Source organism: Leptonychotes weddellii, chromosome 15, assembly GCF_054177405.1.
Source record: "Leptonychotes weddellii isolate Sample4059 chromosome 15, ASM5417740v2, whole genome shotgun sequence".
Taxonomy (NCBI): domain Eukaryota; kingdom Metazoa; phylum Chordata; class Mammalia; order Carnivora; family Phocidae; genus Leptonychotes; species Leptonychotes weddellii.
Genome location: NC_138383.1, coordinates 41,469,592 through 41,492,720, shown reverse-complemented (window position 1 = coordinate 41,492,720; position 23,129 = coordinate 41,469,592). Strand labels below are relative to the sequence as shown.

At 52.0% G+C, this 23,129-nt stretch overlaps 2 protein-coding genes across 7 annotated transcripts in view; one reads left to right on the top strand and one right to left on the bottom strand.

The window, feature by feature from the left end:
- The window catches only part of MPRIP (myosin phosphatase Rho interacting protein), a 574,668-nt gene that overhangs the window by 150,762 nt on the left and 400,777 nt on the right, over positions 1-23,129 (bottom strand). The gene's annotated exons all lie outside the window — the stretch shown is intronic.
- PEMT (phosphatidylethanolamine N-methyltransferase) overlaps positions 1-23,129 on the top strand; it is a 98,127-nt gene that overhangs the window by 59,083 nt on the left and 15,915 nt on the right. For all 6 annotated transcript variants that reach the window (XM_081805584.1, XM_081805585.1, XM_081805586.1 and 3 more), the window contains one exon: positions 22,201-22,316. In XM_081805584.1, coding sequence (XP_081661710.1) covers positions 22,201-22,316 — 116 coding nt within the window. The remainder of the gene's footprint in view (positions 1-22,200; positions 22,317-23,129) is intronic.

Genomic DNA, 23,129 nt, shown 5'->3' with positions numbered 1-23,129 from the left:
AGAACATTTTGAGCAAGTTTGGAAGCAGGCAGGAGTGGGGTTTGCTCTGGAATGGAGTGAGTGAATGAGTCATTGGATGTGCCCGGCCCCTAGGCCTTGCTGTCAAGAGTCTGGTCAAGGATCTGAGACCAAGACCCAGGACGCAGGACAAATGGGGCTGCTTCCCAGGCCGCTGGGAATGGCTCCTGGGGACTGGACCCACCAGGGACGGGGTCACAAGAGGAGGGTCTTCAGCTTGGCCCACAGCACAGGTGTGATGTTGGCAGGCCAAGGGCAGGGACAGCGCTTCTGGGTGGCCAGAGTGGTATGAGAGAGTCACAGAATCCAGGTGGAATGCATGCACTGGGGACACGTGCAGGTGCATCGCTTCTCGGGGTGACCTGGGACACCAGGACTGTGCAAGGCTTTACAGGTGGCCTGCTTGCATCTGACCTTTTGAGGGTCACCCGCGTGGGCGGGTGAGGTCTCTCAAAATGTGGATTGAGCCGTAGCCTCATGGCCGGCACGCTGGCTGAGGTCCCGTCTGGCCTGCCCAGCATTCTCCGGGGGAGGTCAGGCTTTCCAGGGGTATGGGACGGGGGGGGGGGGACGTGCAGGCCAGATAGCCACCCCGTGCAAGCTGAGGACACCGAGTGGCCCTTTGGAGCGGGGGAGTGGGAAACTGCCTGTGGGGTTAATGAGGGCCTGGGGTCAGGAGAGAGTGGCTCAGCAGTGGCCACCGAGCCCCCTTGCTGCTAAGGCCGGAGATTGCAGCGTGGTAGCTCGAGCTGCCCGTTCGTGGCCCAGTGTCACGGGGGGGGGGTGAAGTTCCGGGCCCGGCGGGAGCATGCTCTCGGCACCCGTGCCCACTGGCCAGAGTGAGGGAAGCAGCCCCATGCTGCCGTCGTTCGCGGACCTGCGGGATGTCACAGATGGTGGGGATGTTAGGGTCTAACCCCCTGTCCCCTTTACATGCGGCGAAACTGAGGTCGTGATGTGTCCCAGCAAATCAGGGGGAACCAGCCAGAAGGAGAGCAGGCCTGGGAGCTTAGCGGTGGGAAACACAGGTTCCGGGTTCAAGGCTGAGCTTTCCTACTTCTCAGCTGTGTGGCTTTGGGTGAGTCACTAAACCACTCTGTTCCCTTATGGGTCAGATGAAGTGCTTTTCTCATAAATGGTGGTGAGGGCGCTCTGAGACAATCCATGCGCGGGGTTCTGCACACAGTAGGTGCTCTGCTTCTCCTGAGCCCTGTGCAGCCCTCTCCCCAGCCTCGCCAGCCTCCGGGCAGTTCCCAGAAGATGCATTAAGACTTTTTCTCCTAGCGAGGCTGGGTTGCTGAGGTCCTTAGGGTGGGGAGCTGAATCTTTGCGCGCTCTCCAGTGCTGTGGTGGCAAAGCTTCATGTTGTTACGGGGACCTGACGGGCACTGGGGTCACCTCTAGCGAAACGTGTGCGTGGTCAGGCTCAGAGGTCAAAAGAAGGCATGAGCTTGACCTTGCCCTCAGCCCGGTGAACTGGCCTTGAGGCGGAGGCTTAGGGCGGCCGCAGCTGTGCTCTGAGCAGTGGGGCCTGGGCTGGAGGTGGTGGGCCGTGTCCTCAGCGACTGTTTCAAAGGACAGCCACTTGTCGGGGCTGGGCGTCGCAGTGCCAGGGGCCTGGTGGAGGGCCACCGCGCCGAGTTCAGGAGCGGGAAGTAATGCTCACACAGTGACGTGTGATTCCAAGGAAAGCCAAGGAGGGATTATGACTTGTGGAGTTAACGACACTTGTAGAAAAACAAGAGCTGCCCTGGGTAGTTACGGGAGAGCTTTCTGGCAGGAAAACAGTTTCAGGATTGAGTCAGTAAGCGAGTGGGTGTGGGAGGTCCCTCAGAATGTCATGCACAGCATAGCCCTTCTCGGCAGTGGCCGGGGAGACGGTTCAAACGCAGACTGACTCAGCCGGCCTGGGGCGGGCCTCAGAATCTGCATTTCTTTCTTTTCTTTTTTTTTTTAAGATTTTATTTATTTATTTGAGAGAAAGAGAGCGAGAGAGCAAGAGAGAGAAAGAATAGAAGTGGGGTGAGGGGCAGAGGGAGAAGCAGACTCCCTGCTGAGCAGGGAGCCTGATGCGGGACTTGATCCCGATCCCGATCCCTATCCCAGGACCCTGGGATCATGACCTTAGCTGAAGGCAGATGCTTCACCGACTGAGCCACCCAGGCGCCCCGAGAGTCTGCATTTCTAACAGGTTCCCAAGCGATGCCCGCACTGCTGGTCTGGATTTGAGGGACTGGATCGGAGGTGGCGAGGCCAGCCTCCAAGGGAAGGCAGATGGAGAGGAGCAGAAGTGCGTGTCCAAACCGCTTCTGGCCTCAGGATGCTCCAGACAGGTGACATCTCCGGGGAATGGAGGCAGCCCTCCCCTGTCACCCTGCAGCGTGGTGCTGGCGGCCTCGGGCCCTGCCCCCCTTCCCTAATGGAGCCTAATGCACACGGGCTGGGCCTCGGCTCAGCCTTGGTTCCCGCTCACGGGCCGGCCACCTCGCGGGCCCGCTGAGGGTCCGACAGACAGTGCTGGACCAGCCTCAGAAGCCCGAGAGATGCCACGCATGGCAGGATTGGGGTGTGTCCTGGCGAAAGGTTCAAACAGTGCCCTTGCCTTCCTTCTGTGAAAGACAATCCCACCAAAACACGAAGCCCCTGTCCTCGACCTGTTTGCATCCTTGCTGCAGTTCAGCCCGTTCTCCCGAAGGCTGACGATTGCCCTGCGGTAGGTAGGCCCTTGGCAGCTCTGGGCGCCCTGAGAGGTGGGTGGCGTTAGCCAGGTAAGTCACTGCAGGTGCGCTGGGGTGAGGCCCGGAGAGGTGATCTGGGACCGGGGTGAGGCGAGCGCCCTCAGCTGGGGTCACCTGAGCGGCCCAGGCTCTGCTGCCTGTGTCACTCCAGTCCACGGACACTGGGCCCCTGTTCCTGGATTAGCTTCAAGGGAGCTCCATTAGGCAAACCACTTTCCTCAGCTCAGCGCTGGCCTTAAAGAATAACAAGATTAGCTGCACCTTTCTGGCTCAGACACTTATTCTAATATTCACTAATGCGGCTTCACTGGCCCTGGAGAACCTTCGTGAAGGCAGCGCGGGGCAGGGGGCTCCCTGGGTGCTGGGCGCCCGTCTGGGTGGTCTTAGAGCCGTGGCTCGCAGCCCACTCCTCTTTGGGCAGTGGGCTCCGAAGACGTCCTTCATGCTTGCAGACCAAGCCGGTGGCCTTGGGCACCATCCTTGCCCCGTCGCTGTGTGCTTTTGGGCAGGTCACGGCCCCTCTCCGAACCTGAGTCCTCACCTGGAAAACGGACACGTACACAGTTATGTCTGGAGGCCTTGAGAAACGTGTGCTGGAGGCTGCTTTTCCTGGGGCTGACTTTTCCAGACCAGTGAGGGGCCTCCTGCCTGATGCCACCTTTGTCCTGCTCACTGGAGCTGGGGGACCAGGCCCCCGGGGATGCAAGCCTGCCCGCACCCTGCTGCTGCAGGCTTTTGCTGTGTGGCTTTCAGGTCTCAGCTCAGATTCTCTTTCATGAAGGGCTCTCTGCCCCCTCAGCCCCCCAGGCCTTGGCTCCTCGCTCTCTTGTGCCCCTGCTCTGCATCCTGCCTACCGGCCCCCACGTTTATGGGCTTGTCCCCGTACCTGCTCCTGGGCCTTGGGCTGTGCGGTGTGGGAAGCGCTCTCCTGAGTGGCGGTGTGTGTGTGTGTGTGTGTGTGTGTGTTCCCTGTCATCCTGTGCCTGGTCGGTCGGTTTTTCCTGCTGCTCTCCTGGGGGCTCACGCCGCAGTGGTGGGGGGCACAGGCCCCGAGGGTCTCAGCTCCCCGGGCTCTGACCCCTGAACTTACCCTCCAGGCCAGCGGGCCACAGGAGCAATGAACACAAAGGCACATGCCCGCCAAGCCCTCGAAACGCCTGTCTACGGCAGCTTTATTTACAGTAGCACGGTCCCGTGACATCCCAAGTGTCCCTTAGCTGGGGAGAGGATAAACCAACCGTGGTCCATCCACCTGGCAGCCCTGGAGAGGTGCCCCCCACTGATGCACACAGCCCCCCGGGGGCCGGTTGAAAAGGCTCCTGCTGAAGGAGGTGGGAGCCACAGACTGCAGGATGCCACGTGTAGGACAAGGGGGCAGAAAACAGGTCAGGGGTCGTTGGGGTGGGGGGGGGGGAGGAGCCTGGCTCGAAGGCCACCGGGAACTTTCCAGGGTGACCAAAGTGTCCTCTGTCTTCATTTGGCTGTGTCTGCCTGACCGGGTATGTTTGTCCTAACTCAGAACTCTGCCTTCAAAAGGGTACGTTTCTATCGGATGTGAATTGTATGTTTTCCTCTATAAGTCGGACCTCAGAAACATCTCTCTTCTAAAATAAACTAGTAGTATTTCGGAAAAAAAGAGGAAAAAAACTGGCTGACCATAGCTGCTAGTATTATAGCGATGGTGACAGTGACGGGGATATTGTGTCTCGCACCTGCCCCCCCCACCCCCCCGCCGAGATGCCCGGGAAAGGCCCCAGCTGCTGATTGAAACCCTGTGTATCCAGACAACCACTCTGGCCTCGAACCAAATACTTTCGAATTTCCTTTCTGAGTCAGGCTGAAGTCCATGTAAATATTGACCAAAGAAGGCAGACTAGATTTTGCACTATATTTGGTTAATAGTTGAAGAGCCATTCACTCCTGGGCTATTTTTCCAGTGGCTTTGTACAGGTGGGCCTTGTTTTATTTAAAATACATTTTTTAAAAAAGATCCTATAAAGCTCCATGTAAATCAAACATCGTTAAGTGCGGTAGGAAAGCCCACATATTCAGATGAATCTCGCAGCGAATCTTGTGATAAGGCAATTACCTCTACCTACCCTTTTAAGTGTATGTATTAAGTACAACTTAAAAATAGGTATTTAGTCTGCTTAAGGGAGGACTGTGTTATGGAGATATGAAGTGCCACCTTTGCCCTGGCCTGGGGCGACCCTCTTCTTATGACAGGCCACATGGTGTGTCAGGTGAGTGACAGGAGTTCCGGGGGCTGTCTCGTGGGGAACTGGGTGTCCTCCCTGCTTCCTGTCAGGGTGAGGACAGGTGGCACCCCTTTAACATCCTCTGTCAGGGACAGGGAGAGCAGATCAGACAGGATGGGCTTACCCTATGGGTCTCTACAGCCAAGCTGTCCCCTCCGGAAGGCATTTGTCCCCTGAGCGCTCCCTGGCTCTCTGCCTGGACCCCCTGTAGTTGCAGGTGGGACGCCAGGATGAGGTCCCACTCCCGGAGGGGCAGAGCCTCTGGGTCCTGGAGCCAACAGCGGTCCAGGCTTTCCTTCCCTCCTTCCCACTTGCCCCTTTTCCCAAGACGAATATCAGGGACAGGAGAGGTGGCCATGAGGCAGAAGGTGGTGCGTTGTACAAACCGTGATCTTACTGGGGGCCAGGGCAGGGGGAGGGTGCTGTAGCTCCTGGCACGTGGGGTGGCTTGTGGCTCCCACGTGGGGTTGGATGTGGGTGAGGGCAGGTGTGTCGGGTGGGCTGTGTCCCTCTCTGGCCAGATGACTTCTGCCTCTGGCCATGGTCACCCTGTGGGCATGGGGTCTGGGGACCTACAGGGATGGGGTCTGCCCTCCTGGGGGTGTCAGCAGCAGGGCTAGGGGAAGCAGAGGGTCCAGGGTCCAGGAAGAGGATATTTTCTTAAAAATCTTTTTCCTACATATCTTTTCTCTCTCTCTCTCTCTTTTTTTTTTTTTAGGGGTGGGGAGGGGCAGAGGGAGAGGGAGAGAGAATCTCAAGCAGGCTCCATGCCCAGAGGAGAGTCTGACCTGGGGCTCGATCTCACGACCTGAGCCGAAATCAGGAGTTGGATGCTTAACCGACTGAGCCACCCAGGTGCCCCCTTTTCCCTTTTTTTTTCCCTAGTGTTAAGATGCACATAACCTAAAGCTTACCATTTTAGTCCCTTTTAAGTGTACAGTTCACGGTATTAAAAACATTCACGTTGTTGTGCAGTGAGCAGCACCGTCCATCCCCAGAGCTCTTCATCCTGTAACACTGAAACTCTGTCCCCGTTCAGCACTAACTCCCCATTCCCCTGCCCCCAGCCCTTGGCAACCACCCTTTTGCTGTCTCTGAATTTGATGACTCTAGGAATCTGAGATAAGTGGGATCATGTGGTATTTGTCTTTATGTGTCTGGCTTAGTCACCTAGCATAATGTCCTCAAGCATGTTCATCCACATGGTAGCATGGGTCAGAACTGCCTTCCTTGAGGATGAATCCTATTCCATTGTATGGATGTACCACATTTGCTCACCTGCTTACCTGCTCATTGGTCACCATTGAGTTGCTTCCATGTGTTAGCTATTGTGAATAAGGTTACTATGAACATGGGTGATCAGATGGCTCTTCGAGACCCTGCTTTAGAATTCCATTGGGTGTATCCATAGAAATGGAATTGCTGGGAATTCTGTTTTTAATTTGTAAAGGAAACACTCGAGTGTTTTCCGTAGCAACTGCGCCAATTTACATTCCAGCCAAAGATGCACAAGGCTTCCGGTTTGTCCACATCCTCGCCAATACTAGTTGTTCTCGGATTTTTGATAGTAGCCATCCTCATGGAGGAGGTGCTATCTCTTTGCGGTTTCGATTTCCTAATGATGAGGGATGTTGAGCATCTTTCCATGTGCTTTTGGGCCATTCTTTGGAGAAAGGTCTCTTCAAGTCCTTGCCCATTATGGAATCAAGTTGTTTGTTTGTTGTTGCTCTTTCCTTCTTTCAGGGGCGACATTGGCCCAACGTTCAGGATGTGGCCATCGTTGTAAATAGGCGCTTTGAGACCTTGGTTTGGAACTTGGACAGACCCAGGAAAAGTAGCCAAATAGAGTGTCACTGTCCAGCCCCGAGCCACCCCCAGTTCTCCCTGTGGGCATCCCCGGCCTGCAAGGGCCTGGTTTTAGCACTGTGAAGGGTGGATTGCCCACGGGTTTGAGTATGTGGACCTTGTGCTTCCCCCTCAGGGGCAGAGAGACCGTCAACACCGCGAATGAGAGCAGCCCCCAGGAGGAGCTGATCCTGCCCCATGTGCCCAGTACAGGGGCTGAGCTTTCCCCCCCACTGCCCTCCACCCCCGGGATGCTCCGGGGATAGGCATCCATCTGTACACCCCTCATAGGACTGCTGTGCTGACTCAGTGGCAGGAGACAGGAAAGCAAGCCTCAGCCACCTTCACGAGCGCTCGCCCCACAGAGGGAGACTGTGTCCTAGAGGCCATGGTCATCTGCGGAGAGAGGCTCCCAGGAACCACAGCCACTCACCGGGCCAGACCCGTACCAAGGTCCCACAGAGCTCCAGGGAAGGGTGGGGTGGCCCTTGCCCCAGGAACCTCACCCACGGGGTTCCGCGTAGCAACTTTTTTTATTTTATGAATCACGCTTTTCATGTTGTATCTAAGAAATGATTGCATAACTCAAGGTCATAAAGATTTTCTATGTTTTCCTCTAAACGTATTATAGCTTTGGGTTTTATGTTTGGATTTATAATCCATTTTGAGGTCATTTTTGTATATGGTCTGAGTTATGGGTTCAAGTTCACTCTCAAGTGTGACCTCCAGTGCCACTTGAAAAACTTATGTTTTTCCACTGACTTGCCTTTGCATTTGGTCACAAATCAATTGATCTTCATTGCATGGGTTTATTTCTGGTCTCTCTCTTCTGTTCCAGGGATCTATTTGTCTGTTTGTACCACTAGCACCAGGCTGTCTTGGTTACTGTTGCCTTAGAATACAACCGGAAATCTGATCGTGTTAGTCCAACTTTATCCTTTTTTAGAGTTGTCTTGGCTATTCTAGGCCCTTGCATTTCTATATGATTTAGAATCAGGCTGTCAATTTGCAACAAGAGGGTTGTTGGGATTTTGGGGCGGGGGGCGGGTAGCATTGAACCTATAGACCAATCGAGAGACTTGACATCTTAATAATACTGAGCCTCTGGACCTGGGGCCACGGTATCTCTCTTCATTTATTTATGCCCTAAATTCTCACAGCAACATCTTACCACGTTCAGTCTGCCAGTCTTGCAACTTTTGTAAAGCTATCAGATTTTCCACACGGGTGATCATGGGTCCGCTGGGAAGGATGTCTTACTCCTTCCTTTCTGATTTTGAAATTTCCTCTCCTGACCTGATTGAACGGGCTAGAACCGTCAGCACAGCGTTGAGTAGGTGATGAAAGCAGACCCCACCGTCTTATTCCTGATCTAAGGGGAATGCTTTCAGCGTGGGGTTAGCTGCAGGCTTTCCGCAGATGCTCGTTGTCAGGTCGAGGAAATCCTTGTGTCCCTGGTGTGCTGAGTTTTTGTCAGGAATGTATGTTGGATTTTGTCCCTGGTGTGCTGAGTTTTTCTCAGGAATGTATGTTGGATTTTTGTATCTGTTAAGGTGGTCATCGTGTTTTTCTTATGTATTTTGTTTATATGGTGAATTCCATTGATTGGTTTTCTTTCTTTTTTAAAAAAATTATTTATTTGAGAGAGAGAGAGAAAGAGAGAGAGCACAAGCAGGGGGGAGGGTCAGAGGCAGAGGGAGAAGCAGACTCCCCGCTGAGCAGGGGGCCCGATGCAGGGACTCCATCCCAGGTCCCCAGGATCATGACCTGAGCTGAAGGCAGCCGCTTAACCGACTGAGCCACCCAGGCGCCCCCTCATTGACTGGTTCTCAACTGTTAAATCAACTTTTCATTCCTGGGATAAACCCCGCTTGCTCACGGTGTATTATTCTTTCAATCTATCATGAGATTCCATTTGCTAATTTACTAACATTTTGTCTAGAATTTTTGCATCTCTATTCAGAAGGGATATTTGTCCCTAGTTTTCTAGTGATGTCTTTGATTTTGGTATCAGGTAAGGCTGGCCTCATTGAATGAATTGGGAAGTGTTCTCTCCCTTTCAATTTTGGGGAAGAGTCTTTACATAATTGGTCTTATTTCTTCCTTAAATATTTGGTAGAAGTCTCCAGGGAAGCCATTCGGACCTGGAGTTTTCTTCATGTGAAAGTTTTCAGCTATACTTTAAGATATTTTGAAGGATATGGGGCTAGTCAGGTTACGTATTTTTTTCCCTTGAGTGAGCCTTGTAATTGTGTTTTTCAAGGATGTATCCGTTCTCTTTTAGGCTGTCAGACTTACTGGTGTAAAGCTGTTCCCATGTTCGCTTTTTTCCCTTTTAACATCTTATTTCTGCATACTCTGTAGTGATATCATCTGTCATTGTTGATATTGAGAATCTGTGTCTTTTTTTTTTTTCTTGATCAGTCCGGAGTGACATTTTATCCCTCTTCGCAGGGAACCAGTGCTTGGGACTTGTCTCTAGTGTTTTTCTAATTTCGATTTTATTCATTTCCACTGCAAACTAATGCTGACATGGGGTCCCATTTTCTCTCTTGTATCTAGTTTCTTTTCTTTTTCTTTCTTTTTTTTTTTAAAGATTTTATTTATTTACTTGACAGAGAGAGAGACAGCGAGAGAGGGAATGCAAGCAGGCGGAGTGGGAGAGGGAGAAGCAGGCATCTAGTTTCTTAAGGTGGTTGAGACCAGTGATTTCAGACCTTTCTTCTCTTCCTTTTTTTTTCTCTTTTAGATTTATTTATTTATTTATTAGAGAGAGACAGAGAGCGAGCGAGGGAGGGGCAGAGGGAGAGGGAGAGAATCTCAAGCAGACTCCCCTCTGAGCGGGGAGCCCAACGTGGGGCTTGATCTCACAACCTTGAGATCATGACCTCAACCGAAATCAAGAGTCAGGCACTTAACTGACTGAGCCACCCAGGCACCCCTCCTCTCTTCTCTAATGGAGGTGTTCAGTGCTATAAATTTGCCCCACGTTCAGCTTTAGTGCTGTCCCACAGGTTTTGATATATTGGGTTTTCATTTTCATTCAATTAAAAATCTTTCTAGTTTCCCTTTTGATTTCTTACTTTTGCCATGTGTTTTTTTTTTTGTTTTTGTTTTTTAATGTGTTACTTAGTTTCCAAACGTTTGGGGATTTTTTTTTCAGAGATCTTTGTGTAATTAATTTCTAATTAATTCCATTGTGGTCATAGAAGGTCATAGAACATACTTCGTGTAATTTGAATCCCCTTGAACTTACTGTGACTTGTTTTATTTTCCAGACTATGGTCTATTTTATGTGCACATTTTTTGTTGTCTGCTGCTGTTGGGTGAGGTATTTATAAAATAGGCTGAGTTGGTTGATAATATTCAAATCTCTGTCTTTACTTGTTCTATCAATATTGAGAGAGAGGTATTGAAATGCCTGAGTGTAATTGAAGGCTTATCTATTTCTTCTTGCAGTTTTATCAGTTTTTAACTTCACGTGAGCTCTGATACTGGGTGCATGGATGTTTAGGATTGTTATGTCCTCTTGGTTCATTCTGAAGAAATCTTTTATCCTGGTGACAATGTTTGCCCAGAAACTTACTTTGTCTGATATTAATATAATATGCTGGCTTCCTTTTTAAAAAAATATTTATTTACTTATTTCTAAAATTCCAGTATAATTAACACATTGCGATGGGCATGGAGTAATGTACAGAATTGTTGAACCTCTGTATTATACACTTGAAACTATAACACTGCAGCTTTCTTTTGACCCCTTGTTAGCCTGTTGTCTCTTGTACCATCCTTTTACTTTTAACCTATCTGTATCCTATTAAGTAAAGTGTATTTCTTTGTAACCAGCATATGGTTAGATCTTGCCTTTTTTTTTTTTTTTTAACCCAATCCAACAGTCTGTCTTTTAATTGTGATGTTTAGGCCATTAACATTTAGTGTGATTATTGATGTGGTTAAGTTTAAATCAGTGTCCTTCATTCCTTCATGTTCAGTGTCTGGAAAACTATTTGTCTGTTTTTGGTTGTTTCAGGTGAGAAGCTAAACTCCATCCATGTTGGCTGGAAATGGAAAGGACAGCCCATGTTTAATACTCAGTCCATGTTCATTTGTCCCTGATGGTTGCAAAAGTATCTTTTTACAATTGGTGTTTTGGAATCGGGATCCGGATAAGAGATACGTTGCATGTGGTTGCATTCTTAAGTCCATTTTAATCAGAGTGGTGTCCCATCCCTTCATTCCATGTCATTTATTTATTCAAGAAACTGAGTCATTTGTCCAGTGGAATTTTCTGGGTTTGGGTGATTATATATTTGTGATACTTTTTAACATATTCCTCTGTTCTGCTATATTTCCTGTGAACTGATGGATACAGAGAATATTCGCAGAATGTGCTGCATGTTCAGTTGAAATACATGAAATTGCCAGTATTTGAGTATTTGCCCCAAGTGACAGTTCCCTGCTGTTGAACCTCGTGCTTCCTGTTGCATCATTTCAGGAAGCCCCACTTTGAGTGACAGAAATTGGCCAGTGGATTCCGGAGGTCAGCCTGACCCTCCATTGTCAGGTTCCCCACCTGTTCCCTGATGGTTTTGGTCACTGATGCATGTGGCCTAGATCTGTATCTCATTTAGGAGTTGCAAAATGGTGATGTTTTCATTCTATCACTCTTCTTGCATATATCAGCTGTGATTCTTCTGTAAATAGGAACTTTTCCTCGTTAGTGATTTGGTAACTCTGAGATACAGTTCATTTAGCAATGCCAGGATGAATGCTTAATTTTTCCCCTTTTAAAAACCAATTTTCAGAATACTGTGTCAGTATCCTAGCAACCTCCAAAGAGATTGATGATTTGTGTGTGTATATGTGTGCTGTTTGTGTGTATGTGCATATATTTGACATATTTCAATTTGTTGTCATTGCTTTTGTTGCTCAGCACCTGTTTTTAGCCAGCTGGGGACACTTGAAGTTTTCGTCACTATTCTGACATTTCCACATGCATCTTTGACAGCTTCTGTTCCCAGATTCAATGTATTGTATGTTTCCTATTCTAGACCTGGAATTGGCCTTTGAACCAAGTAGCTCTGGAGACTTTTAGTTGAAAGTGACACTTAAGAGATCATGATCTGGATGCTAGAGGTGCTCATTGCAACCGGAGAGGCCTCTTTTGTGGATCAGGCTAGGAAAAATGAATTTTTTAGAAAGAAATAAATCATAAGTTCATACTGATATTTCCATTCTGAAAGTTCGTCCTTCACTTTATTATATTTATTACACTTTTTTTAGAGGGGAGGCTGGGTGGGGCAGAGGGAGAGGGAGAGAGAGAATCTTAAGAAGACTCCACACCCAGCGCAGAGCCCAATGTGGGGCTTGATCTCACAACCCTGAGGTCATGATCTGAGCCGAGATCAAGAGTCAGATGCTTAACTGACTGAGCCTCCCAGGCACTCCAGTTTTTGCTTAACTTTAAAGATTTTATTTTTGTATCTCTTCTCTTATATGGGAAGTGTGGCTCCTAAATACATTAACATACTTTATATATAGTCAAAATAATAATATCTGCATTATTACTAACAATATGCTTATGGGATGCAGTTTAGAATTTCTTTCTAGGTTTGCTTTTTTTTTTTTTATCCTTAGGCTATATTATTGCATGAGGGAGGATTGGTCAAAATACTATGTTTAAAATTACTTGAAAACAATTTCATATATGGTTAAGTTCCTTTATTTAAGGTTTTTGGGTTTTTAGTGATTTTTAGTGTTTTTATAAAACATTAAATGGTCTCACAGTCAACATTATCAAACAAAAGACATTCATAAATGTCTGGCGTCTCTTCCCCCCTGCTGCTCCAACCCTCACCTACAGGTACTAGTTTTTATTAGTTTTTGGTCTCTCCTTCTGTTATTTCTTTTGTTTTTGAAAACATAAGCAAGTGTTTGTACCCTCTTTTTTACATAATAGGTAGGGCGCGTGTTCTCCTGCACTTGCCTTTTTTCACTTAATGGCATATTCTGGAGCTCACACCATAGCAGTAGGTAGAAATCTTCTTCCTTCCTTTCCCTCTGGGCCATTCTCCAGGGTGAGACTGTACCACAGTTTTTTTCCCCTGTCCCCTGCTGATGGACGCTGTGGTGGGCGCCCAGGTTAAAGGATATCATAGGTGGTGCTGAAGCCACAATGTGAACCCAGAGCCTGTGTTCCTGACATCTACTGGGACTCATTCCCTATAGCTCTTTCTCCTGCTCTGCATCTGGAAACAGTGAGAGCATGGCCTGCCCCCCATCTCCCCTTCCTGCTCTTTTGCAATTGACCATTGCAAATGGGGGGTGGGGGGTGGGCGCAAGGCAGCCGAAGAAGCAGGAATGCCAAGTGCAGGCAGGAGACTCTGTGCACCATGGCCCCCTCGGGTGTGACGTGAGGTCATGCTTCTGGGCTGGAATCTTGCAGGTTGCCTGGGGGTGGGCGGCTGGTGTCAGGTTAACAACAGGCTTTGTGCCCCAGCTTCCAAAGTATGACTTGGGGACCCTCTCTCAGGCAATCAAGTCCAGGAGGTGAATTCACTGCAAGGGGGACATCTTGGATGTACCTTGAAATTGATTTATTCACTGGACAAGCTGGTAGGAAGTGTCCGGTGAGCAGGTAATGACGGAGTGAGGCTGTGGGCAGCACTGAAGGGGCATGGAGCTATGGAAGCCATTGGACACGGCCCTGTGCGGCTGGTTCTGTGTCATGGAAGGGTGGCTGGCCCAGCCTCAGGGTGCCAAGGACTGAGAGGGCACTCTGGGCGGATCAGGGCAGGCCTCACAAAGGAGCCAGGGCCATATGCACCCGAAGGACAGGGCAGAGCTGTCAGGGAAGGGCAGGTGTGAGCCAGCCTGCACACTCGCTCGGTGGCCCAGGGCTCCCTGGGGGAGGCAGCCTGGCTGGCTGAGCAGAGACATACACCTTGCCTTCCTCCAGGGCCTTTGGACCCCTCCCTTCTTCATGGAGCTCCCCAACTCCCAGTCAGTGGCTTCCTGCTCCTCCTGGCTGCTCCAAGCCCTTACTCACTTCTCAATGGAACCACTTGGGTGGGCCCCACTGAGTCTCCCTGTAGGGCGGGCAGAAGCAGAGGAGAGAAGTTCAGAGGAGCTACTCACTGGTTATGTTGAGTTGGAGGCCTCTGAGCTTTCGTCCATGCATTCGAACATTCATTCATTCATGAAGCCCAGTGTTCTCTGAGATCCTCTTTCTGTGCTGGACACAAAGCTAAGTACACATAGAGGGGAGATGCCATGTGAAGGGTGAAGCCAGGTCCAGAATCCGTCAATGAGTGTGTGACAGGAGTTCAGAGGAGTGAGAGGGTTCTGGTTGTGGCTGGGATGACCTAGGACATAGGGGGGTGAGTAGTGGGTAGAATCAGTGGGGGATGCTGGTGGGGCCCAGTTGCAGGCAAGAGGAGCTTGAGGTACCGGCAAGAAGGCAGAGAGGTAACAGAGGCACCTGGGTGTGTCTGGGTGGGGAAGTGGACCATGTAACCTAAACGGAAGGAGAAGAGGGGCTATATTGGTGGCTCTCATTTTGGGGCCTGTGAACCCCTTGGAAAAACTCATGGAAACTCTGGCTCCTCCTCAGCAAAAGTTATAAAGGCATTTGCTCTACCATTTGCTTCAGCTTTGGGATGTTCCCTGAGCCCTGCAGTGTGCCCCTGATCCCCAGGTGGAGAGGCCTGGACTAGATGCTGGGGCCTGACTCTGGCTATCAGAGACCCCCGTGGCTGCAGTCGGGCTCTGATGGGCTTCGCCAGTGAAGCATGCAGAGAGCGAGACAGGGAGCCTTGGTGAGCGCTGACAGCTTGCCAGGGCAGAGAGGGACCACCAGGTGAGTGGGCCTGGTGCCCAGTGTGACACAGGGTCTGTACACTGGTCCACAACAGACTTTCTCCATCTGCATCGCCTTGGCCTTCTCTAATGCCTTTCAACTCCCACCCACTTGTCCACACCAAAACGAAAACAAACAGCATTGCTACCATCTGAAAGTTTGCCACATTCTAGACGTGAACTCTGAGCATTTTGTGTGCATGAACTCACTTCATCCTTACAGCAATGCTATGAGATAGTGTTTATTAGCTCCATTTTACAGGTCAGGAAACTGAGGCAGAGAGAGGCACGTGAGCTCCCCTAGCTCGAGTTTGAACCCAGAACCCGATGCTCTTCACCAGCGTACTGTCCTGCTGGCCACCAGGGTGGATGCCCGACAGTTAGTCATTTAGTGAACGTGAAAAAGCCTCTGTCTCATTTCAAATGGGGTATTTCAAAAATCCACCCTTGGTGACCCTCTTTCTGAGGACATGGAGGAAATTTGAGAGACAAAGAGGAGTATGTGTCCAGAAAAGGTCCTCATCAAGTTGGAGAGATGGCTCTTGAGGCCCCTGCATGGACTCTGATAGTCTCCTCCCATGGCCTTTGCTTTTGTCTTGTGGGTACCCCGAGGGAGGGGCTGGTGCTGGTGCTTTCAGTGACTGAGGCATCCTTGGCTTTAATTATTGTTATTAAATTACACATTTTACATGAAAACAAGCACCATTGTTATGAATGATTTTGTATGGTTTTCTCCCCATTTTCTTTTTAAAACATTCTCCTGTCTAACACAATATCTGGCCTATAGTAGATACCCCAGGAAATGTTGGATGAATAGGTAGGTGGTTGGATGAATGGGTGAATGAGTGGATAGATGGGGTGGAGAGGTGGGTGGATGGGTGGACGGATGGGTGGGTGGATGGTGGGTAGGTGGGTGGATGGGTGGGTGGGTGGATGATGGGTAGGTGGATGGATGGATGGGTGGGTGGTGGATGGGTGGATGGTGGGTAGGTGGTTGGATGTGTGGATGGTGGGTGAATGGGTGGATGAGTGGGTGGGTGGATGATGGGTAGGTGGATGGATGGATGGGTGGGTGGTGGATGGGTGGATGGTGGGTAGGTGGATGGATGTGTGGATGGTGGGTGAATGGGTGGATGAATGGGTGGATGAGTGGATGGGTGGATAGATGTGTGGATGGATGGGTCGGTGGATGATGGATGGATGGGTGTACAGGTGGTTGGATGTGTGGATAGGTGGGTAGATTGAGCGGAAGGATATTTCTCATAGCCTTCCAGAGCTGAAGATCTTCCCTGGTCTATCTGAAAAGACATCCCAGATATCCACCTCTCTATCACTTATGGCCACAGCCACATGCCTCCCATCTTCTCAGTTGCTGTCACCCATACTCACTGTGTTTCTAGTGAGCTACTCAGACAGTCACTAGATGCTTGGCAAGTCCTGGCTCTCCCTGGTTCTAACAGGTGCCGCCGGCTTGTCAGCATCCCTGAGTAAGGATCTCCCAAGGACACCCTTATTCTTCTCCGGCCCTGGGCTGAGCACATCACGTAGATATCATATAATCTCACAACTCTGTGCTAGGTGTTATTCGTATTTCAAGCAGAGGAAGTGGCTCAAGGGCACATAGTCTGTAAAGACGAGGGGCCAGGACTCAAGCCTGGGCCTGTGGAGCCCATGGCTGTCAGGCCTGCTGAGCCTGGCAACGACCTTGATGGTTTCCACACAGGCGTTCCAGGTCGAGAGTCACCGACGTTACTAGTTACACACTCGCGCCTCTGGTCCCTGGGCCTTAAACCCAGCAGGCCTTGGGTCTGAGTGGCAGGGACATGCTGCTGTGTGATGCTGTGGCTGTTTTGGGGACTTGCTGAAGGCACATTTCTCCTTCCCTGTGGATGCCAATGAGGGTTCCCTTTGCAGCTAGTGGGGCCGCCCAGCTCAGGTGCCCACGTGTGCGGGGCTTACATGCTGGAGGCCTGGAGTGTGAAGCACTATGGTGTGCTGCTAGAGGCTATGTGAACAGTCCTGATTTGCCCCTGGTTTAACTCTGCTCACACACACGCCCTGGCTGTCAGGAGCCCTCTGCTCACATGCATGCAGCCTGCTGTGATGGGGACCCCTGCCACTGCCCCTTCTGCCAGGAGGTGGGCTCTGTAGCCGTGGGCTGCCATGCAGGGTGGCGGGCCCACCATGGCCTCGTTGTCCAGATTTCCCCCCTCAAACTGGATGCCAGGGTTTTAATGTGAAAACTCTCAGTGTTGAATTGTTGGGTCAAATATTTTTCAAGTGCCGTGAGTTTGACCAAAGCACTGCTTGGGCTCCCAGTTATGACCTCTGTCTGAGCAAAAGGGTTCATTCCCAAGGAGTACCGAGAACAGAGCTCTGGAAAATGCCAGAGAGAAGCATACACCCTGTTGGGAGCTGTGGGTGCTTCCCTGTGGGGACAGACTGTTGAGCCACCTCCTTTAGGGTCAGACCCGGCACCCTCAACATGATCAAGCGGGACCCAGAAGTAAAGAAGATGCAGAGCCTGTTCTGGGCACCAGGGACCCAAGGGAGAGACATTCTCCTCCACCCACACAAGACTGTAGGGCCGGCACGTTTTCGTCCCTATCAGCCCTGGTCTTACCCCCATACCAGGATGTGGAAGAGGGATTTACTGCCTTAGTTTTTGGATTTTACAGCCGAGTCGGCTGAGGTGGAACACAACGAAGTCACGTGCTTCCAGACGTACAGCTGGCTGCTGGTGGGTCAGGGACTGTGAATTGTGTCCCCGGGTCCCTGGATGCCCATCCCAATCTAGTCCTGCTCCACCAGCCAACAGCCTGTCTCTTCTGCCCCCGCACAGAGCCTATGGGAGAGATTTGCAAAAAAGAAGAGAAAAAGAAAGAGAAGAAAATGAATCAGCCTTACGGAAGAAGAGGCCTCCCCATTACTGAGCTGATCTGGGTGACCCTTGCTTGGCCACGGGTATGGGAGAGGCGTGGTTGCCGAATGTGGCAAACACAAATCCGGAGGCCCGGTTCAGTGTGGGTTTGATGCAGGTTGCGACAATTGGGGCCACTTATACTAAAATGTATTTGTTGTTGATGTGAAATTCAGGTTTACCTGGGTGGGGGGGCCCTGGATTTATGGGGCGACCTCGGGGAGAGCGGAAGTCGGGCACGCGGTAGGGGAGGGTTGGGAATGCCCATCTCCATCTTGGGGATTCTGGGAATCCGGAAGGCGAGCAAAGCCAGGAGCGGCGACAGTGCGCTGTTTGGTCATTCTGCCTCCCACGTCTATGCCCATGCAGCCCGCGGGACAGTGACCTGCGTCATCCCACAGCTCGGCCCCTGGCATCCAGCCCCCTGCGGGCGAGCTCTGCGGCCTGCTTCCGGCCCCTTAATTGGATGAAGTGTGCAGCTGGGCGCCTGAGGAAGGGGAGGTGGGGCTGCCAGGCAGGGAGGAAAATTAACCTTGGACTCAGCAAGGCCACTGGCTGCTGATTTATTGATTGCCTTGAAATAACAGCCCAATCTAATACAGGCTGACCGAAAGTCAGAGAGATAGCAGTTATTCATAGGATTCCTCGTTACCTCTTTCCCACATGGCCCATTCTCGGGCACTGCCACCTTTTGTTACGAGATTACTCAGAAAGTACATTTATCACCGCCCCACTGTTCTCCAGGTGAAGGGACAGGGGTGTGGGGGGCCAGCTGGGAAGTCGGGGGTGGCAGAGTGGTCCCCAAAGGGCTGGGGCATGAGCCCCCTTCCCGGCCACCCAGGAGTGCACTGTGGTTAAGGAAGTGGCGTGTGGGCTCTGGGCTGGGGTCTGCTGTGTATCCTTGGACACATCAGTCAGCCCCACGGACACAGGGGAAAGGCCCCTCCTTTAGAGGATGGGCCCAGGACTCCGGGGTGTCGCGTGGGGAGAGTCTGCTAGGGTCCATGGCATTGGCAGCCATTCTGGCCCTAGAGCTCAGGTACAACAAGGGTTGGATTTAAAAATCAGCTCTCTTGAGGTATAGTATACACACACTGTAATGCACACATTTCAAGTGTACAGTTTGAGTGACGACCGAGGTGTCTGCCCATGTAGCCACCACGCTGATCAAGGTATAGAGCATTTCCTTCCCACAACGTCCTCCCTTGCTCCCCTCCTGTTCAGCTCCCCTCCCTGCCACAGCCCCCAGCCCCCGCCCCCGGCAGCCGATGCGCCGACCACTGTCATTCTAGTGGGTTCTGCCCCGGCTAGAACTTCATGTAAATGGAATGAGGCGGAGGGCACTCTTTTGCATCGGGCTCCTTTTGCTCAGCATATGGTCGATGACAATTGTTCTTCTGCAGAGTGGGACACATTTTGTCTCCGCGTCCCGGACGGTGGGGGGCGGGCTTCTGAGAGGCAGAGCCGTCCTCAGGAGCACCGAATGCTACCTGCTCCCACAACCGTCTCGTTTGACAGCTGGACAAACAGCTCCAGAGAGAGAGAAACGGGCCTCCTCAAGTGTGGAGCGTACACCGGGCAGGCCCGGGTCCAGCATCTAGTGCTCCCAGTGATCCCCCCTCTATGCTTTCCAGACTGAGCCTGCTGGGACGGTCCCAAGCCCCTCGGGTAGAAGTAGGTGACACCTTATGTCCTTTCTAACCGATTTCAATGTCCTTTTGAAAGCATTATCCCATCAGCTGGGAGGGAAAAAAAATCAATAGTCTTTAGAGCTGTATCTTAAAATCACCTACAAGGAACCAGGTGTGCTAAAGAGAGCTTATTTGAAAAACAACTAGCTCATTGGAAGGGTGGAGAGAGGGGCCTTCCCTGGACAGGGAGCACTGGATCTGGAGCCCAAAGTTCATTCTTCGCTCCTCTTTCTGGCTGTGTGACCCCACCAGTCATTCTGAAAGGACTTCTGTTTACCCCTTCATCTGGACCCCTTGGTCAACTGCTTTGGAGGGTGACCGTAGCTTCCCTGGGGACCTTTGGAAAGAACCCTGTGCAGGCCACACAATCTGACCACCCCAGACACCCTCCTGATTTAGGGTCAGGCACACAGATGGAAAATATACTCCATGTCTTATCTTGGTAGACTCTGAGGTCCCCGAGGGCAGGCCTGCTGGTTTACTGACTTTTTGAGCCTCCTACACACGTTAGTTGGTGGAGTTGGGTTGGTTGAATCCTACAAGCAAACAACGTGGTTCAGCTACATAAAAAGCTTTTGTGCAGGAAGGGACATTAGAAAGACAGTGAAGGCTATCCACAGAATGGGAGAAAATATTTGTGAATCAGATATCTGATAAAGATATAGCATCTAGAATATGTAAAGAACTCGTACAGCTCATTAACAAAAAGATAATCAACCTAATAAAAAGAATGGCAAAGGATTCGAACAGACTCTTCTCCAAAGAAGACATACAAATGGCCAGTAGGTGCGTGAAAAGATGTTTCATGTCATCCGTTAGTTTGTGGGGACTCCAAATGAGGTGACTTGCCACGTGTCATCCACTAGAATGGCTACAGTTTTGTTTTGTTTTTTAATGGAAAATACCAAGTGTTGGCGAGCATGTGGAGAAATCGGAACACTTACACACTGCTGGCTGGCGTGAAAAACGGTGCAGCCACCGTGGAGAACAGCTCTGGAAGTTCCTCAATAAGTTAAACATGGATTTACCCTGTGAGCCAGTAATTCCACTCCTGGATATACATGGAAGAGAAGTGAAAACCCATGTCCACACAGACTTAGACACGGGTGTTCATAGCAGCGTGATCCATAGTAGCCCAAGGACAGAAATAACCCGAATGTCTCTCACCTGCCAAATGGGTAAATAAAACGTGGTCTGTGCACACAATGGGATATCATTCGGTCATAAAGTCACATGCGACAACGTGGATGAACCTCAAAAATATTATGCTAGGTGAAAGAAGCCAGCCACAGAAGGTCACAAGGTTCTGTTTATACCTCTTCTGGAAGAGGGCAATCCATAGACGCGGAAAGTAGATTAGAGGTTGCCAGGGGCTGGAGAGGGGAAGGCAGAGTGACAGCTAATGGGTACAGGGTTCCGGTGGGGGGTGATGGAAGTGTTCTGGAATTAGACCCTGGTGATGGTTGCGCAACGGAAAAACACTCTGAATTTTATTCCTAAACGTTTTTCGAAAACCTCGAATTGGCCTGGCCATGAGAAGCGTGCAGTCTGTGGCCCTGCCTCCCACCGGGCCACCTGCAGGCCCCCGGGTGGGGCATTCGGAGCCCCTTGAATGCTCAACCCTCCTTTTCTGAGTGAGGCCTGAGCTTCCCATGGGGTCAGCAGAGGCCGCCTGCCTGGAGCCGGACAAAGGGCTTGTTTACCTTCCGGGAGAATTGAGCAGTGGGCGGTATCAACCACAGATCTGCAATTGCGGGGAAGACTCAGGAACCACCGCACTCGCCTCCTTCCCGTAAACTCCAGCCTGTACCCTCTACCACCCAGGGAATCTGAGGACAGGCCCGGGAGCCGCCTCCCCCAGGGAGAGAGTCAGAGAGTCGGTGGCCTTGGGCCGAATCACAGGTGGACCCGGAGCTGCCAGGCACCTGACACTGCTGAAGTGCTGGGGAAGGGCAGGTTCGCTGGGCAAGTGGAGATGGGCAGCAGGCAGACTAATGGCTGGGGCCGGAGTGGAGATACCGGCCCCAGTGGCCCCCGGGACCTCGTCGTCCTGCCATAATTCCAGGACCAAAGAGGGCCGGCTGGGGCCTTGGAGACCCTCCGTATATTACACACAGACACATATGTTCATGTTCAGGGCCCAGGTGGGTGTCCTGCTCCCATGACCAGAGGGCGGCCACTTTGACTCCCAGCCGCCTCCCCTCCAGCACCCCCGGCTGTGTATTTGCCTTTTTGCACCCCCCCACCCCGCTCCCCAGCCTCCGCCAGCAGGTGCAGCGGGAGCCCAGCATGGCTGTTGCGCGCGTCAGGAAGCTGGGCCGGTGGAGACAAACAGAGCCTTCTGTTCACTATGCTCCGCTGTGAGCTGTTGACGGTTGAAAGTCTAGATATGATTAGGGTGAAAAACGGAAATAAGGATTCTGTGGCTAAAATTAAAAACTTGGAAGTCTGTGCCTGGGAGGCAGGGGGGCGCTGGGGAAGCAGGGGTGAGGGTGCGCGTTGCCCCTTCGTGGCCTCCCCCTCCCCCGGGGGTGAGAGCACCCTGCAGGAGGGATGTAGGTCCTGGGTCTGTGCTCTCCCCTTGGCAGCCCCTGTCTTCTCCAGCAGCTTCTCCTCTGCATCCTCGGGGTCCGGTGTGGCCATTGGGGCTAGTGTCCGGCGGGACGTGCTTCCAGAAGGACCTCTCGGTCCACCCGGACAGGACTAGAGGTGCGGAAATCCCTGCGGGGCTGGACCGAGATCCACATACAGCTGCTCTGTCTGACTCTCCCTGCCTGGAATGGGGACCTGCCCCACCCCCACTTCCACGTCGCCCCTGCATTCTCCCCAGCGAACATCTTATGTTGCCTTCTTCTCTCTTCCGCGCTGTTTAGGTTGCGAGATGGGAACAGAAAACCCGCAAGCTGAGCAGGGCCTTCCGATCCCCCTACCTGGCCTGCTACTCCCTGGGCGCTGTCATTTTGCTCCTGAACATTCTGCGCTCCCACTGGTAAGCACCCCCAGGCCGCCTGGCCGGATAAAGTCTGTGTTCATCGTAGGCATCTGCGGTGTCCGGAGGGACGGCCGCTGCTGCCAGTATTAGGCGGTCCAGCAAGATGCGGGGAGCCCTGGGTCTGCACCCGGGGAAGTCTGCTCTCCGCGGCTTCATGCCATGGCGAGTAACCCTTCCCTCTCTGGGCCATCAGATCCCTGTTGGTAGAGGAGTCCTTGTGGCCCCAGGAGGGGGACCTGGCCTTCCCTCCCGCTGTGCTCTCCCTCGGGGCGGTGGCTGCCCCGGATGCTGGGGGAGAGAGGGGCTGGCCCACACAGGCCTGTGCCTGTCCTGCCCACCGAGGCCCGCCGGGCCCGCTGTGTCTTCCCAGCCTCAGGGTCCTCAGCTGCGCCCCAGAAAAAGCCCCTCCTGGCAGGGCCGGCACAGGGGGGCTCTCGGCGCCGCCCTCCCCTCCCTGGGCCTGGTCTGCCCTCACCCCTGGGACCTCGGTTACCCGTTTCTTGGTGTCCTCTGGGAGGCTATCTGCACTTAAGCCCTGTACACACTTCCGTCCCTTTTGTGAGCGGGGCACGGGGCGGGGCTCGCTTAGCAGAACGGGGCAGAGGCTATCTCCGAGCAGGGGACCTGGGTCCATCCCACTGTGTGGAGACTCACGTGTGCATGCACCACTCTCTTATCCTTTTGTTTCTGGACCCTGCCACTCTTGGCCCTGACCAAAGGGCTCCTATGAAGTGGGGGGGGGGGCGACCTCCTTCCCTCGCTCATGCACCCCTGTGATCCTCCGGTTTCCCCGGCCTGGAGGGGCACGGG